Below are 17,942 nucleotides of genomic sequence, written 5' to 3'. Positions count from 1 at the left end.
ATAAATCAGATCAGCCTTCTTTTAAGAAAAGGTAAGAGAACAGTTAAGCATTTCTCTTTGGAGTTGAGGCTACTGTCTATTGAAATGGGCATCAATTACTGCTACCATCTTTTGAGGAAGCTTCAGAGATGTAAATAAATGTCTTTTGACTAATGGTAACCTCACTTTTATCCATCCATTTCTCCCACCCGGGCATTAATTAGATACACAAAAACAAAATCCAACAGAGAATTTACTAATAAAGATCTGTTTGAAGAATTACTATTAACTAGACGAAAGACAGAAAGTAGAAAGCAAAGAAATTAATTAATAATAAAAAATTGTGCTCTTTTAGTTTTTATCTGCTTACACTTTGGAGTCTCTGGAATAAAAGGGTGTTTTGAAGAGGCATAATGGACTGGGCCACAGATGTCAAGAACAGTATGGAAGAAGGAAGAGAGATAAAAATGGAAAAAAGAACATGAAGGTAGGGCAGCATAGTTTAATCACACAGCTTCAGAAAAGGAAGAGCAGATAAAATCAGAAGAAATAGGCAAAAGGTTTGACAGGACATTAAAACAATAAAAAGCAGCGTGAATTTGAGATACAGACAACTAAAGCTATGTGGCAAGGATATGAACATTAGAGCTGTGCAAAATTTAGCCTGGCATTTCATTTTGAAGCTGTTTCGATGAGTTTTGAGCTCCAAACGGCAAAATCAAACCGAAACAAAAGCTTTTGAAACAGCTTTGAAACAAAACAAGGGCACTAGAAACATTATGAGTTTTGAAGCTAGGCTTACTTGGCTTTAGCGCGAGTCCCAGCTGGCAGCAGCAGCCTCCTGTCATCCGGCGGGCAGATCAGGGTCCACCCACACCCCTGGGAGGACTGTAGGGGCTGTGCTGCACTGCTTCTGGGGGTGTGGGCCCCCAATCTGCCTCCTGGATCACAGGAGGCTGGTGCTGCCACCTGCGGCCAGTGGCAGGCGGGCCTGGGGCAAATCAAGTCATGTGGGGACCCTGCCACTGCCCTGATCCCAGACTGGGGGACAGTCCCCACATGAGCAAATTTGCCCCAGGCCCCGCACCCTCCTCAGGCTGGACCGGGACATATCAGCTGGCGTGGGGACCCACTGCTGCCCTGATCGCAGGGCGCAGGCAGGTCCCCACACAAGCTGATTTGCCCCAGGCCCCATACCAGAGCCAGCCCAAGGAGGGTGTGGGGCAGGGGCAAATCAGCTCATGCGGGAACCTGCCTGCGCCCCAGGATCAGGGTAGGGGCAGGTCCCTGCATGAGCTGATTTACCTCAGGGCCCCCCTGCTGCTGGCCCCAGGCAGCAGCACCAGCCTCCTGTGATCTGGGAGGCAGATCAGGGGCCCGCACCCCTGAAATCAGTCCAGCATAGCCCCCACCGCAGCCCTCCTGGGGGTACGGGTGGGCCCCAATCTGCCTACCGGATGACAGGAGGCTGGTGTTGCTGGCTGGCACTGGTGCTGGGCACAGCCCATGCCAGAAAAATCCCATGCCCAGCCGGCAGCACCAGCCTCCTGTCATCGGGTAGGCAAATTGGGGACTCTCCCACACCCCCAGGAGGTCTGTGGGGCCTGTGGGCCTCCCATCTGCCTGCTCAATGACAGGAGGTTGGTGCTGCCAGCTGGGGCCAGTGGCAGCACCCATCTTCCTGGCACTGGGTGGGTGAAATGTCAAAAGAGCATCGAAATAGCACAACAGTTTCAATTACATGAAATAGAACAGTGCTTTCAAAATGAAACAAAACACTGTTTTGTCAAAACGGAAGTCAAAGGGGAATTGTGTCCTTTTGCACAGCCCTAATGAACGTGGATGGAGCAGTGGGTACAGCTGATGATTTTAGTAGCAGGCTTTATATAAGTAGAAGGCAAACAAAAATCAGGGAGAACAGAAAATCTCATGCAGTCAAAGAAGAAAACAAAAAATGATAAAAACTCAAGAGAAACACAGCAAGAGGCAGAGACAGATTTTTGCATGTTCTAAAGAAAGTTATTAATGTAGTAACAGCAGTAATATGGTGGAAGGAGATGAAAGAATTAGATGATGCAACAAGACGTGCAAGAATATGTTTCGAGTAGTCGCCAATATAAAATAAGGGGAAAGTTCCATTTTTCCCATGTTGAGTTCAAACTCTTAGCAAGATATTCAGGAAAATGCTTCAAGTTGGCAAAAAATATATTACTAAATAGAAACAGACCTGAGAGTCATCATACAAGAGTCTGTAATAGAAACTCTATAATCAGCTGAGGATAAAGTGTAGACTTAAAACAGGAGAGGAAAATACCACCAAAGAAACAATGATGAAAATTCTGAAGGTAACATTAAAGGCAAGCTCAGAATAAAGAAAGTGCTACATGAGAAAACCTCTGGAAAAGACCTTTCTAGAATACACAATCAGGTGATATATCTTAAGAATTAATTGATGAGAAATCAGTAAGTGAATTCTCGTAATAGCCTGACAGCATTCAACACTTATTGTCAGTATTCTAGAGGAAAATCACTTGTTGATAAAACTTCGGCTGATGACTTCATAGCACATATCTCGGCAACTCTCGATCCTCCTGGATTATGGTGTATGCAACCATCACACCAAGACCTTCAGCATGTGATGTCTCTTCGCCTCTTTCCAACCAAGGAGTACCCACAAGGCAGCGGGGGCTAAGGTTTTGAGGCACCCTATGCTCACCTTACTCTGGAGGCTGCAACACTGTGGTATTTTATAAGAGCTACCCCGCCATAAGTAGCTTCACCACATTGCCACCAAGCCCTCCAGTCGGATGCAGTTTATGGCCGTACCCAGGACCAAATAGCACATATAAGGAAAAGCTAAATAAAGATGAGGACTAGTCACCTACAGCAGTCTGGATCATTTGGCAAGCTGAACTTAAATGTGCTTTAATATAGCTAAAACCTATGCTGAATACCCAGTAATAAAGATTCATCATATCTGCATGATGGAGAACTATATCTTAAAGAGCAGTAATTCTGAAAAAATATTTGGTAGTCATGTTAGGTCACATAAATAGGAGCTCCTATTGCAACACATTAGTTTAGAGGAGTAACAAATCCTAGTAAAACAGTAAAGCATAAGTGAAGCAAGAAATGATGTTATCTTTGTAAAGGCCATTGGAGAGACAGATCCCAGAATAGTGTATATTTTTGGGGGGTCCAGGCTTTAAAGAAAAAAGAAACTGTTAAAAACTGAACAGGGTTAAAGAAAAAGTGCAAGAATGACTGCAGGTCTGCAAAACACGTCTTAAAGACTTAAGCAGCTTAAACTGTTTAGCGTATCAAGAAGAGATTTAAGTGATTTGTAAGAGGCTGTTATTGTTAAATCTTGGTGTACTGATGTAGTTTATTTTCAATGGTTTGCTAAAATAAATCATAACAATTCCAGCAACTTTCTATCAGAATAGCTGTATCCACACAAGGGCTTACATGGATTAAATCATGTAATATGTATATTTATATGAATATATTAGTACAAGTCTGGTGTACGAGGAAATCCTACAAATCAAGGTATGAAAATAGCTAACTAGGCAAAAATACCTGACTCTTCTTGGTTCTAATCTACCAGAAAAGGTAAGACATTAATTGACTGGAAGCCAAGGCTAAAACATTTTAACTAGCGTACATTTTTCAACAGCAAGTAATTGGAATAGGTTAGAAAATAGGTAGCAGGTTCTGCATCATACAAAGGCTTTATATCAAACCTGGGTTATGTTTCCAAGAAAGATACGCTCAACTACAAGTTGCTGGTTAAAATGAATAAATTATCTGATAAAATTCTACAACCCAGCATTGTGAAGGAAGTTAGGCTATACAGAAAGGCCTGTTTTGTTTTGTTTTTAAATCTATGGGTTAAATAATTAGAGAGAAAAGGATCAGAATGAAGAACAGAAGATTGCAGCACCTATTTTTGTGCACCCTCCCTCAGCAGCACCAGGGACTGGTCAGTCTCCTCAGTTATTCTACTAATGAAGAAGCCTGAGACATATCATTGCTTTCTTCTTCCATGACAGTTTCTTTCACTCAGTTTGTAATACTGAAAACCTCATCCAGAGGCCTTGTTCATATCCTGGGAAAAAAGAGGTACTCAGAGGACTGATATTGGTGTGTGCAGGATGTATTGTTTTGATTGGAAATCTCTCACTGGTTACTTTCTCACCTTTGAGGTCTGAAGAGGCTTCTGGTTTTGCTTTTACCCAATTTACATCAAAAACAGAACCAAAGATAAATGTTTGTAAATAATGTTTTAAAAGTTAAACAAAAAGCCCTGTAAGAAATATATTTCCCTTAAATTATTCACCCAGGATATTAATATGCTAAAAAGGTAAGAGTAAAAGAAACCTTTGTTATTCACAGACACTGTTAATTTAGATTAAGTGATTTTAGAAACTCAATCTACATAAAATTGAGCAAATGTGGCCTGCAATCTAATGTTCCACATGTAAATCATGATGTTTCATGCAGGTAACAAGGCACAGTTTTAAGAATAGTAGTTTTACAAACTAGAATAGATAAATACCAAGAAGGAAACAAAAGTCATATTGTTAATTATTTTATTTACCTCTGAATGAACTCTTTGTATGTGTGATTGAAGATTGCCTTTCTGAGAAAAGGCTGCAGGACAAAAGGCACAGGAATGGGGTTTTTCACCAGTATGCTTAATCATATGGGTCTGTAATGCCCCCTTCTGGTTAAATGCTTTTCCACATTCACTGCATTTAAATGGTCTCTCACCTAAAGAAAGATTTACATAAGCCTATTATACCTTAGAAAGAAATTATATGATTGATTTTCTTTATAACTGATATGTACAATAATATTGTATTATTTGCTTTGACAGTTAAAAAAAAAATCTGTTCTAGCTCAATTGCTAAATGAACTTCAGAGACTTAGCAAAAGAAATTATTTGACACTGAAATTCCAGTAAAATTAGTTTTAAGCAGCTGCTCAGGGCATCATCAGCTGGCAGCTTACCAAAGGTAGCTTTCAAATAAACGCAAGGTAAAATGGTACTGAATGTTTGGAGATACTTTAAACCTACATGTAAGGCTACTTTAAAATATTCTCTCTCATAAAGGCTTCCCTTTAAGGTTTGTATGAAAGATTTTCTTTAAAATACAGTAATATTATAGAACAATATTTGTCCTTAGCACCCAAAAGATAGAAATACAGAATAGCAGTTGGCCTGTACTTCTCATAGCATTTTAGCGCATGGTACTCTCAGTATCTGAATTTCCTTATTTATTATTGCACCTTATTTCCTACTTTACATACTGGAAATCTATACTCTAAATTCATAGCATATGTACTTTTCTTTTTTAAAAGAAAGCAAAAGGTTTGTTACACACACACGCTAGTGGCTACAACCCTTGAGAAAGCAATTTCACACCTTACTTTGGAGTACTCCTATAGATTCATAGATGTTAGGGTCGGAAGGGACCTCAATAGATCATCGAGTCCAACCCCCTGCATAAGCAGGAAAGAGTGCTGGGTCTAGATGATCCCAGCTAGATACTCATCTAACCTCCTCTTGAAGACCCCCAGGGTAGGGAAGAGCACCACCTCCCTTGGGAGCCCGTTCCAGACTTTGGCCACTCGAACTGTGAAGAAGTTCTTCCTAATGTCCAATCTAAATCTGCTCTCTGCTAGCTTGTGGCCATTGTTTCTTGTGACCCCCGGGGGCGCCTTGGTGAATAAATACTCACCAATTCCCTTCTGTGCCCCTGTGATGAACTTATAGGCAGCCACAAGGTCGCCTCTCAACCTTCTCTTGCGGAGGCTGAAAAGGTCCAGTTTCTCTAGTCTCTCCTCATAGGGCTTGGTCTGCAGGCCCTTGACCATATGAGTGGCCCTTCTCTGGACCCTCTCCAGGTTATCTGCATCCTTCTTGAAGTGTGGCGCCCAGAATTGCACGCAGTACTCCAACTGTGGTCTGACCAGCGCCCTATAGAGGGGAAGTATCACCTCCCTGGACCTATTCGTCATGCATCTGCTGATGCACGATAAAGTGCCATTGGCTTTTCTGATGGCTTCGTCACACTGCCGGCTCATGTTCATCTTAGAGTCCACTAGGACTCTAAGATCCCTTTCCACCTCTGTGCCACCCAGCACGTCATTCCCTAGGCTGTAGGTGTGCTGGACATTTTTCCTCCCTAGGTGCAGCACTTTGCATTTCTCCTTGTTGAACTGCATCCTGTTGTTTTCTGCCCACTTGTCCAACCTATCCAGGTCTGCCTGCAGCTGTTCCCTGCCCTCCGGCGTGTCCACTTCTCCCCATAGCTTTGTGTCATCTGCAAACTTGGACAGAGTACATTTGACTCCCTCGTCCAAGTCACTGATGAAGACATTAAAGAGTATCGGTCCAAGGACCGAGCCCTGCGGGACCCCACTGCCCACACCCTTCCAGGTCGAGACCGACCCATCCACCACGACTCTTTGAGTGCGACCCTCTAGCCAATTCGCCACCCACCGGACTGTGTAGTCATCCACATCACAGCCTCTTAACTTGTTCACCAGTATGGGGTGGGATACCGTATCGAAGGCCTTCCTGAAGTCTAAGTATACGACATCCACCCCTCCTCCTGTGTCCAGGCGTTTCGTAACCTGGTCATGAAAAGAAACTAGATTGGTCAGGCACGATCTGCCTGCCACAAACCCGTGCTGGTTTCCCCTCAGCATAATTTGCCCTGCCGGGCTCTCACAAATGTGAGCCTTGATAATTTTTTCAAAGACTTTACCAAGGATGGAGGTGAGACTGACTGGCCTATAGTTGCCCGGGTCCTCCTTCCTCTCCTTCTTGAAAATGGGGACCACGTTAGCCCTTTTCCAATCCTCTGGGACTTGGCCCGTGCGCCACGAGTGTTCGAATATTCCTGCCAGTGGCTCTGCAATGATGTCGGCTAGTGCCTTCAGCGCCCTCAGATGGAGCTCATCCGGGCCTGCCGACTTAAAGGCATCCAGTTCTTCCAAGTGACTCTGCACCACCTCAGGATCTACGTATGGAAGTCTGGCGCCTTGCTGCTGCCTCTCTACAACCCCAGTGAGAGACTTGTCGTGCCCCTCACTTAGGAACACTGAGGCAAAGAACTTGTTGAGGAGTTCAGCCTTGTCCCCCCTATCTGTCACCAATTGTTTCTGCCCATTTAGCAGAGGTCCTATTCCTCCCTGGGCCTTCCTTTTACTCCCAATATATCTAAAAAACAATTTCTTGTTGTCTTTTACTTGGGTTGCCATCCTCAGCTCCATGGTAGCTTTGGCCCGCCTAACTGCCCCCCTACAGGCACGAGCAGAGGAGGTATATTCATCTTTACTCCTATAGCATAAAACCATAAAAGGAAGCTTTTACATGCTAATGTCAGGATAATGAATACTGTGAATTAATACACAAACTGAAATGAGGTTTAGTGCAACTTATTTTGACATTTTCATTTGGACATCTTTTCTTCCCATGTCAGCCAGAAAAGCATACTTTTGTTCTTCCTCAAGAAATGCAGAAATCTAAAAATCATAAGACTTTGAGGACAATTTGTTCTGTCCATCAATTTTAAAAATTCATATTAAGCTACACAAGTAACTAAGATAATATATTTAAGATAGAAAGTAATTTTTTCTGTTCAGCTTATTCTCACAACTCTTTTAAAGAAATGATTTCAAGACTACTTTTAATATCACATACAAGGGTGACCTCTAGTGTCTCCTTTTTGTAATTCAAATATATGAAACCTAAAACAGAACCGCAGTTAAGCAATCTACAATTCAGTTGTGAAAGGACATCTGAGCTAGGGACAGAAGTTACACATAAGCAGATTTAAGTCATCAGAAACTGGTTTAAACTTGTAACAGAACAAAAGCTCAGTGCACAGAAACCAGTTTCAAAATGGCTGAAACTGGTTTAAGATAAACCTGATTGAATGTAGTATCAGACTTCACTGATTTAGGTCAAACTGGTTTATGGAACTTCTGTCCATAACCCTTTTCTGGTTGAAGTTAAATCAGAGTCCCCCAGCATCCCAGCATGCCTTCCAGCCCTGGACTGAGCTGTGCCGTCTGCTCCAGAGAGCAGGGCTGTCCCTGCCCCTCCAGTCCCTAGCCAGAGCAGAGGCAGGGAGGTGGCTAGACACTGGTCCGGTATGACCCCCTGAGGTGAAGGAATAAACTCCCTCCCTGCCCGCTTTGCCATGCTGGCCAGCATCTAGTCACACCCCCGCTCCTGCCACTGGAGCAACATGGGGTGGGGAGAGGTACCTGACAGACTGCCATGCCCTGGCCACGCAGACCCCAGCTGGGGTTCATGCCAGCGGGACAGGGGAAGGAAGGAGGATTACATTTCCTTCTCTCCCCTCCCCACCTTTGACTTCACGCTGCCAATGGGGCTGGCCACACCCCTCAGCTGCTCACTGCAACTGGTGTGGGGACAGGGAAGTGGGGGAGTGCCTGACAGGGGCTGCTCTGTCCTAGCCAGGCAGGGCCTGGATGGGGTCCCAGGGGGAAAGCAGAGAAAAGACAGAATAAACCACTTCCTTACCCACTTTGCCTTAAGGAGCCATGCCGGGGCGGTGTCTGCCCACATTCTTTCCCCCCTCCAGAAGCCTGGCAAGGGCTGCTTCCCTCCTCCCCCTCCAGGCACATCCCAGCTGGGGCCCCTGCAGGCCAGGGTGGGGCCCCTCCCCAGTCATACTCAGGCCTGTAGGGGCTGGCCACACCCCCTCTGTCAGCTAAGCTTCCCCACAACCAGCCACTGCAGAAGAGAAAGGAGGGCTGGTCTAGCACCCCCCAGCTTCTGGCCTAAGCTCCTGCAGGCATGTACCTGCATTTCCAGAATCAAAAGTGAATGTTTATTCACTTGCAAATTGGTTCAATTTATGCAGGTTAGACTGTACTTAGTCCTGATGGACAACTTTCATTAAAAGAAGGGGATTGTTTTTTATTATTAACATGAATTAGCCTTATTAATTAGCAAAGCAGGAAGTTATCCCTATTATATACTGTCACTAGAAATAAATTATCTATATATTTTACATAATGCAATGCTAATCTATACAATTATTTTATTAATGCATTTTACTTAGAGCCCAATGTATTCTCTTATGTATGTGTTGTGGTAGCTCTACGGTTGCAATAAAATCCTTTAAAACAGAGTATAAAACATTGCAATATAAAATGCCAATGTGAAAAGAACCTAGAAGGATAGTTTCAATAGGTTTTAATGGCCCCATTCATCTCAATGTGGCATGTCAAAAACTTAAACATAGATACAAACATTTATTTTAGTGCCAATGCTTTTAGTAGGAACATCAAGCTTCTGTGGTTTAGTAATTACTACATTGCAAATTATCTCCAATTCCTCCTCAGTTCCCAAAACCACAGCCAGTACTCTCCATATTCATCTCCAACAACATGAAAATTAAAGCTATACACTATCAGAACAAAGAAATGAAAATGTGGAGATACTTGAAATAAACTGCTTTAATAAAATTGTTTTAATAAAATAAGAACAAGAGTAATCCATTAACTGTATTCTTCTTTTCACGTATTTCATAGTTATAAAAGTATTTTAGTAATATTTAACAGCATCATTTAATCTACCTCACCACTACATCACAAAATGTAGGAAATCTGACACAGAACTAACTCATAAACCCACAAATGATCTGCACTTTATAAAATATTTGTAACCAAAAAAGTCTCTTCCTTACCTGTATGTATTCTAACATGTCGAGTTAACTGACTTGGTTTTTGGAATGTCTTTCCACAGTGTGGACATGAATATGTAAACCCACTTCTGTCAATGTTTCGGTTGTAAGACCTAGGATTCGATACCCTGGAAATACATACCAAGTAATTACACAGATTAAAGTAACTTTGCATGTGTTAAGCAATTTATCTGAAATTGTTTGCAAAGGAAGTTGCAGATGTTATCAAAGCTAATGAACCTTCAAGTTCATAAGTAGTTTCTGTGACTTCAGACTTTTTGGTTAATATCAGAATTTAATAAATAACTATGCAAGAGACAAGGATTTCTTCATGTGATATCTTTTATTGGAAAACTTGCCTAACTCTATCCCAACCATACAGCTGGTCCAATAAAAGATATCACCCAAAGAAATCCTTGCCTCTTGCATAATTTCTGGACCTAAAACTTCAGTCTTACACTACCATCAATAACTAGAAAATTTTTTAAATCTTTCTGCCTCCTCCAAGAGTCTCTGATAATGCTGTTTTTTTTGTAATAATGACAAACATTTTTGCATTATTTTAAGACTTTTTAGTGTAAGTAGGCATATAGCTGGTAAAGGAAGCTATAGCAATTTTACACATAGCTTGTTGTGAAATTTAAGTGCACATAGCAAAAGCTTCTTTCATTAGATTAGTTTGATTCATGATGCCTTTGAAGCTTCATATGGAGAGGTAGTTAGCCATGTTAGCCTGCAGTTAAGCAGAAGCATAGCAGGGTGGCACTTTAGAGACCGACTTGCTGAGAGAGGCATGAGTTTTCGTAACTACACTGCATCTAACAATGCAAGCTATAAAAAATAATGTTGTCTGGTGTGAGTCAAAATGATACAAGTTTGAGTACTGTGTCCAGTTCTGGGCACCCCACTTCAAGAGGGATGTGGACAACATTGAGAGGGTCCAGAGGAAAACCACCCACATGATCTGGGGACAGCAGTGCAGACCCTACAATGAGAGGCTACGGGACCTGTCACGACTTTTTGATGCAGACTAACTTAAAAAATAAAAAAGTACATTTCCAGGGGTTTACCTGCAGAAAAGATTAAGGTCTACACATTATGTCAGTTGCTATAATGCTCTTCCTTTGGCTTATGAAAGAAATAACTTTATAAGGCTACTGGACTCTCTTAGAAAGGCAAAAGAAATTTCTTTCCACACTTAATAGATTATTAACTATGATGATCAGCTCCAAATTACAGACTTAGGGTCTTTAACACTGCAGTACAGGTACTGGAACTCACTTTAAATTAGCTCCGATGAACAGAAGTTTCCTGTAGTTTCCATTTCAAGAAGGATTTTTTTCATGAAAATTGATAACCCTGTAAAATCCCACCTTATTTTGTAGTGAGTTTTCATGTGCTCCTTAAGCTGTGAGGAAGTCTCAAATTCCTTCTTACAGGATTTGCAGCTATGGGTCCTGCTTCCAACCAATTCCTGACGATGTTCTTCCATATGTATAGATAGCTGGCTCTGCAAAGTAAACTCATCTCCACACTCTGAACACATAAGATTCTGGAAAAGATAATACAGAATTTCTCTGTATCACAGAACAATTTAAAACTTTAAGGAAGAGTCTTAAACACAGAGCCTGTGGGCCAGGGAAGCTGGAGACTGAGCCAGTGGTGAGCATGGCCTATGACAGAATCCAGGGCCCTAAGGCCCTGGTGGACATGGTCACTAGCAATAGGGGGAGAGTGCAAGAGCTGTGTGATACAAACCTCAGTCACCCTGCAGCCACTGCCATTTACACACCTCTACCACAACAAGCAGCTGCCTAGCCTGCAGCCACCCACCCCACTGCTGCTACGGTGGCCATAGCCATCACTGACGCCCATTGCCCCATGCACAGAGCCCATCTGGCATGGGCTGCACACAGTGTGGGGCCGGTCTAGGGCAAACTCAATGTGGTGTCCATATTAGACCAGCCCTACATACTGAATTTGAAGCCAGTCTAGACTAAGGCTCCTGGCTGCAGGACCCACATAAACGGTAGCGGGGAGGGTGGGCAGAGGCCAAGGCTGTGCCCCAACAGCAGAGAAAACCCCAGTCCCCAGCCAACCCCATGGGGGGGAGGGGGGGATGGAGGCCATGGGGCTCAGACTGCTCCTCCACCACCACTCCAAGCTGGCAAAGGACAAGCCAGACCTTGGACAGCCATGCAGGGGAAACCTGGCCGCTGCAGCAGGGGCTCACCAGAAGACAGCAGAGGAAGAGCCTCACCCACTCAGGGGCTGCTCCAGCGCCAGCTGCACTCATGGTCAAGTTTCCCTGGAGACATGTGTACACACACACACACACACACACACACACACGTGCATGCAGATGCACACACAAGGCCAAATTCCTGCGGAGCCACAGACAGCAGCACTGGGCTCCCAGCTACCAACAGCCCTCTCCCTCCAACTCCCCTCCTAGCACAACCTTAATAGCACGGCCCCCAGCTCCTGCAGCAGCTGCCTGAGCCACTGACAAAGAAGCAGTACTTGGGCAGCACAGCCAGGGCTCTCCCTACCCCACCTAAACATTTGAAATTAATAAAAATGTAAATAAATGCTTAAAAAAACCCATTGATTTTAGCCATCAGAATTTAAAGAAATATAAATAAAAATCAGATTCTACCAAGCCTCTCTCTCTCTATTTATACAGCAGCTCTGCTCCCAAACTCATATGCACACATTTGCACTGGTCCTCTTGTATTCTGGACCATTTGGTTTTTAAACCCTTTGTACCCTGTACATTCCTGAGCCAAGAATGGACAGCAAAAAGTCCTATTTTTCTATTCACTGGTGCAAATATATATCAATCGTTTGTCCTCGTGATTCTATTGGCTGTGCCTAAAGGTAGGGTGGTGCACAGCGAGGAGAGGGGTTCTGAGCCAGCCAAGGAGAGAGGGAAGAGGGAGGTGGTGGCCGCTCCCTTGGCTGCTGATTAGCCAAGGAACCCAGTGGCCCCACCCCTTGCTGCTGACTGGTTGAGGGGGCCTGCCCCTCACCAAGGAGCTGTCCAGTATTGTGGCTACGCATCAATGGCCACCTGAACACACACACACACACACACACACACACACACAAAGTTTAGCTATACATATACAATATTGCCAACTCTCATGATCTTTGGTTTTATTCTTAAAATCTATGCTTTGGGAATGTGAAAAAAACATAGCTCTGTCTTTTATATATATTTATAAATAAACATATATAAAAGAAAGTGCTACGTTTTTTACATTCCGGAAGCATAGACTTTAAGAACAATGCCAAAAATCATGACAGTTCGCAACATTGCATATAGCAGCTCTGCCTCTAAACACAAATAAATACTTGAACCTGAATATGTATGCTTCAGAGAAGGAAGCGGGCTGAGACAAAAAGTTCTGCTGACCTACTAAAAATTCTTTCTTTACCTACAGGCCTACGAGAGAGAAATCCTGAAGCTGTAGTATCTAGGAAGGATTGAAGAGAAAGCAAGATAGGGGACATAGTATCCATTATCATGTTCACCTTGCACAAGACTCCTGGGAGTAAACTTTTGCCAGCTTCTCCATCCAACCAACCGTCTCTTTATGCTCACTGCCCATATCTTAACATATAAGATACACAGCGTCAAAGCAATACTTTATATCCAAAGGTTAAAACCTTCTGAAGTTAGCCTTCAATGAAATTCCAGCTCCATGTATTAGATATCGGCTAAAGAATTTCAGCAAACTGGGCTTTATTTCTCTTAATTTTTGCTATTAAATAAAAAGTTTAATTCTTGAACTGTAATGAGCAATTGTTTTTACCGTGTCACAATTCAATTAACCAGAGTTCAATTAATTAAAAATTTGGTAGGAAAAAAACAACACATCTGAAGTACCCATACTTCACCTAGCAGGTTTGGGCCACTCTGACTTTTATAGATTTCAAAGAAAAGAACAAGACTAAAACTCAGTTTATAGTAGCAATGTTATGCATTTCAGTTGTGGTACAGTTTTTGCAGCTCCCTATATAAATGAGATTATTTGTTAATGGGACCTCAATCTTGTCCACATTGATCTAGTATTAGTAATAGATTACATGGATACAATGCTGAGAAACATTAACTATAAACAAAGCTAAGACTAGTACATTGAGAAAGAAATCATGGTTGGGTAGAAACATATATCTGATATAGCTGATCAGCCTGAAGATGTCTTCTCCCCATGTACAAGTAAAATTAGAGCCTCCGATACTAGTAGGAGGTCAACTGAGAATACAGTCCCTGTCATTCTCTTATCCCATTTGCTTTTGATGAGAAGAAAAACAACCTCATTCAGATGTCCTTTTCAAAGGATCCATGACCTTTTCAACACACAACTCTGATGCAGCAGTGTGCTCTACTTGGGATCACTTTAGCCTGACAAATAATTTGGCTGGTACATTCTTAAGAGGTATTCTGCATAGGAAGTATGTTTTTAAAGCAGTGCTTTGTAATCTCTACTAATTTTCCATTACTTTCTAATCTGTTTTCAGAGATTATCACAGTCTAGAACAGGAGTCGGAAACCAATGACTCACAGGCCAGACTCAGCCCACCAAGTACAGCCTGCTGGTTGCCTGCTCACTAGTCTGCGCTGCCTGGGCTCCACCCTACAGATGGTTGCAAACCCTTCAGTTCTACCCTCTTCTGAAGCCAGAGGGAAAGGCCCAGCAGCAGGTGCAGGGAGGAAAGTGATGGACCATACAAGGAAGCTCCAACTTCACTGCCAGCTGCTCCTGAAACAGGTAGCTGCGGGTGGGCTTGTGGGCAGGAAGCCACAGCATCCAGAGAGGTAAACAGGGCAGTGGGGCACAGAGGCTGGGGAGTGGCTAGGGTCCATGGCAGGCTGCCTGCCTAGCACACAGCCTGGGTAGCAGCACATCCTGCAGAGCATTGAGCCTGACAGTTCCTGGGGAAATTGAGGGACCTACCCCAACTGACTCAAGCCGGCTGGTGATAATCAGGCAATTGAGCCAAGGGGCCTCTTCTGCACACACCTAACTTGCAGACACAAGCTAGCCTGGGGACTGCTGTTAATAAAAGGTTGGCAATCTCTGCTCTAGAATTGTCTTCACTAGAGCACAAATTCATTGACATTCAGAGTGTCTCTCCAAAAGAATCTTTAACTCCAATTAATTGATCGCTAATTACTTTAAGATATTTGTGTGTTTGTGAAAGCTACTATGGACACATTTCCCCGTTAGTTCCATGTTACAAACATTTGTTCTTTGAGGACATACAAATCTTTCACTGGAGAAGAGGTAGTTCCAGCAGGGATCCAAATGTCTATGTCTCCTCATCCCCCTTCATTACTGCTCCTTATAGTTCAAGAATTAAATTTTTTATTTAAAAGCAAAAATTAAGAGAAATAAAGCCCAGTTTACTGAAATAATAAGATAGTCTTAAACCATAACCCATACAATGTCCTTTACTAAAAATGCAGAAATTCTTCCAGTTGCCAATTACAAATGTTTCTTCACGCATTTCTCGTTCCAGGACCTGTTTACTCTTTTTTTCATGCATTGCTTTAATTGCCACGAACCTTAAACTACATAGAATGGAAACAATGTAAAAGTTTTACAAGGGTTGGCAAAAAAAAGTTATAGAGGGTACCTCCCTCTATAACTAAAAGAGATTCTTCTTACTAAAAGAAGTTCTTCTATACCAGGGGTCGGCAAAATGCAACCTGTGGGCCAGATGCGGCCTGCCAGGCCATTCCATCCAGCCCGCAGGACCCCTAAAAAATTTAGAAAATTAATATTTATCTGCCCCCGGCTGCCTGTCATGAGGCCCTCGATGGCTTGCAAAACTCAGTAAGCAGCACTCCGCCCAAAATAATTGCTCGCAATTTTTTGTGCTGCAAAAAATTGGTATTAGATATACCTAGGAAAAGCTGCACTAAATCAAGTGCAGCAAAGCTAAGAATTCAATTTACCTTGAACATGGGCCAAAAAAATACACACATCAAATCATTATGTAATTTGTGGCAATTTTTTTAAAAAGAAATCTCTGGGTTTTATTTTTTTATTAATATTTTTCATAACTCTATGTCTAGGAAGCAAAAACTCCCATAGCACAACAAATAAAAATATGGACCTTCACAGGGAGATGTTAATAATTTTAAGATCTGACAATACACTATCTAGGAAGACTAGACACACAGTAGCATAGAATTAATGGATTGGCTCATAATCCATCTTGTCCAGTAGGCTATCTTCAGAGAAAATAAGAGAATAAAACCTTAAATTAACTCTCACTCTGAGAACTTCTCATGCCCTCAGACATAAGTTTAAAATTATTCCAAACTTCGCAAATTTATTTTGAACAAGGTGCGCGTGTGTGTGTGCGCGCGCACACACATGAGCATCTACCCTCAATAGGCACGTCCAGGTGAACGCGCACATGCCCCTTGCAGCGTCTCAAAGTCCTTTGAGACGCCACAAGAGGCACATGCAGGAATGAAAAAACATTCCCTACACAGGGGCAAAATTAGACCCACTCCTGCACCCCACCCCAGCCTCCTGGCACTTAAAAAAAAAAAAAAAGCCCCGCACTTACCAGCTGTAGCACCAGCCATCAAGGCCTCTAAGGCCTCGTGGCAGAGCCCCCCAATGCCGTGCGGGGCAGCGGGGAGCAGCCCCAGCTGCCTGGGACCTGCGCTGCCGCTGTCAGATTGCGCAGGTGCAGCACGGCTTGGCAGGGTGCCGCGTGGAACCCTGCACTGTCTGATAGCTCAAGGCCACTCAGCCTGTGCGGGGTAACTCTGCCATAAGGCCCCAGAGGCCCCGATGGCCACTGGTACAGCTGGTGTGTGCAGGGCTTTTGTGGGGGTTTTTGTTGTTGTTTTTTTTTTAAAGTGCCAGGACAAAGGGGCCAGGTGGGGCAGCCATTGGGGAGGCTAGGGGAGCTGGTGGGGGATGGGGCAGTGATCCAGGGGGCTGGGGGAGCAAGTAGGGGGGTAGCCCTGCAGGGGGCATGTGGCCCCTGTTGGGGGGCAGTCTGTGAGCTATTGGGGGGGGGGGCTGCGCCTCCCTGATCCACCCAAACACCCCACGACCCTCCACATCCCTCCAAAGCCATCCACATCCCACACCTCCCTCCTAAAACCCAGCATCCCCCCAGAGCACACCCTGCATGCCCAGCTGCCAAACAGGATGAGACCTGCTGTCCCCACACCCTGAGGCCAGAACTGCTGGCCCCAGACTCCGGCTCCCCCCTGGCTGCAGATCCAGGAGGAGGCAGGCAAAGTGCATGTCTGGGCATGTGCACTGAGGCAAAAAGCCCTGGCTCAAATTTGCACTGCTTCTATTTGAGCTGCTGCAAGCACATGTGCCTGCATGTGTGGACACACCCAATGAGTTCAGAGATTAACTGATTGAGAATTTGGTGCTCTTCAAATTCCTACTGTTCCTAAGTTATATGATGTCCTCAATTTATCTGCTGTACACCACTCATTATATTGAATAATTACTGTGCTTTTTAAAACGCCTATAAAGAGTCCCAAACTCTTCAATCAGTCTTCCTATAGATAGAAGTTTTTCAAAAGCCCAGTAGCTTGCGTTGTGTACCACTGGAGAAAGACTCATGCCACTGTTAAAAGGAAAGGGAATGTTTGATGAAATGTGATAATGGACATAAATATGCCTCTTCTCTAGAATTGAATAATGCCAATGCTACCTTGGAACAGTCTCATGTAGTAGAAAAGTGGGAATTATTATGTTTGCTAGTGGGAATTTAAACAAATTGTGCTGTTTGTAAACTGGTTTCAAGATTTAAAATGTTTAGAAAAAGTTGTAGCTGCAGAACTAGATTGATAATGCATAATAAGAATTCCAAATATATATATTAATCTGTACTTTTCAAAACATTAAGAATATGCAAGTGGAAGTGTCTTCCAGGGCTATCAAGGCGATCAGTTTATCCAAGGAAACTGTAAAGTCATCACTTTGAATCCTCACACACAACTACAAGGTATAATACCAGAATTGCCAAGAACACTCTTTAACATGCCATAGGCAGAATCAGGGGAGATGACGGCATTGCCAGTGAAAAGGGAAGTTGGTTAATATGTGCTCAGCAGATCTTGGAAAGACAACTATATGCTGTGCCACAGAGAAAGGCAAAAACCCCCAATCTGACTTAGAGAGGAACTTCTTGCTGCTCCCAAATCCGGTCATCATTATAACCTTGGTGGGAAAA

General features: G+C 43.4%; 1 protein-coding gene across 9 annotated transcripts in view; it reads right to left on the bottom strand.

Annotated features, from left to right (window-relative positions):
• The window catches only part of ZNF236 (zinc finger protein 236), a 146,931-nt gene that overhangs the window by 95,560 nt on the left and 33,429 nt on the right, over positions 1-17,942 (bottom strand). For all 9 annotated transcript variants that reach the window (XM_019490546.2, XM_059724290.1, XM_019490547.2 and 6 more), the window contains 3 exons: positions 11,084-11,262; positions 9,714-9,838; positions 4,580-4,752 (listed from right to left, as the gene is read on the bottom strand). In XM_019490546.2, coding sequence (XP_019346091.1) covers positions 4,580-4,752; positions 9,714-9,838; positions 11,084-11,262 — 477 coding nt within the window. The remainder of the gene's footprint in view (positions 1-4,579; positions 4,753-9,713; positions 9,839-11,083; positions 11,263-17,942) is intronic.

This window comes from Alligator mississippiensis, chromosome 3 (assembly GCF_030867095.1).
Source record: "Alligator mississippiensis isolate rAllMis1 chromosome 3, rAllMis1, whole genome shotgun sequence".
Classification (NCBI taxonomy): Eukaryota; Metazoa; Chordata; order Crocodylia; family Alligatoridae; genus Alligator; species Alligator mississippiensis.
The sequence above is the reverse complement of the archived record's forward strand: the minus strand, read 5'-3'. Positions and strand labels throughout refer to the sequence as shown.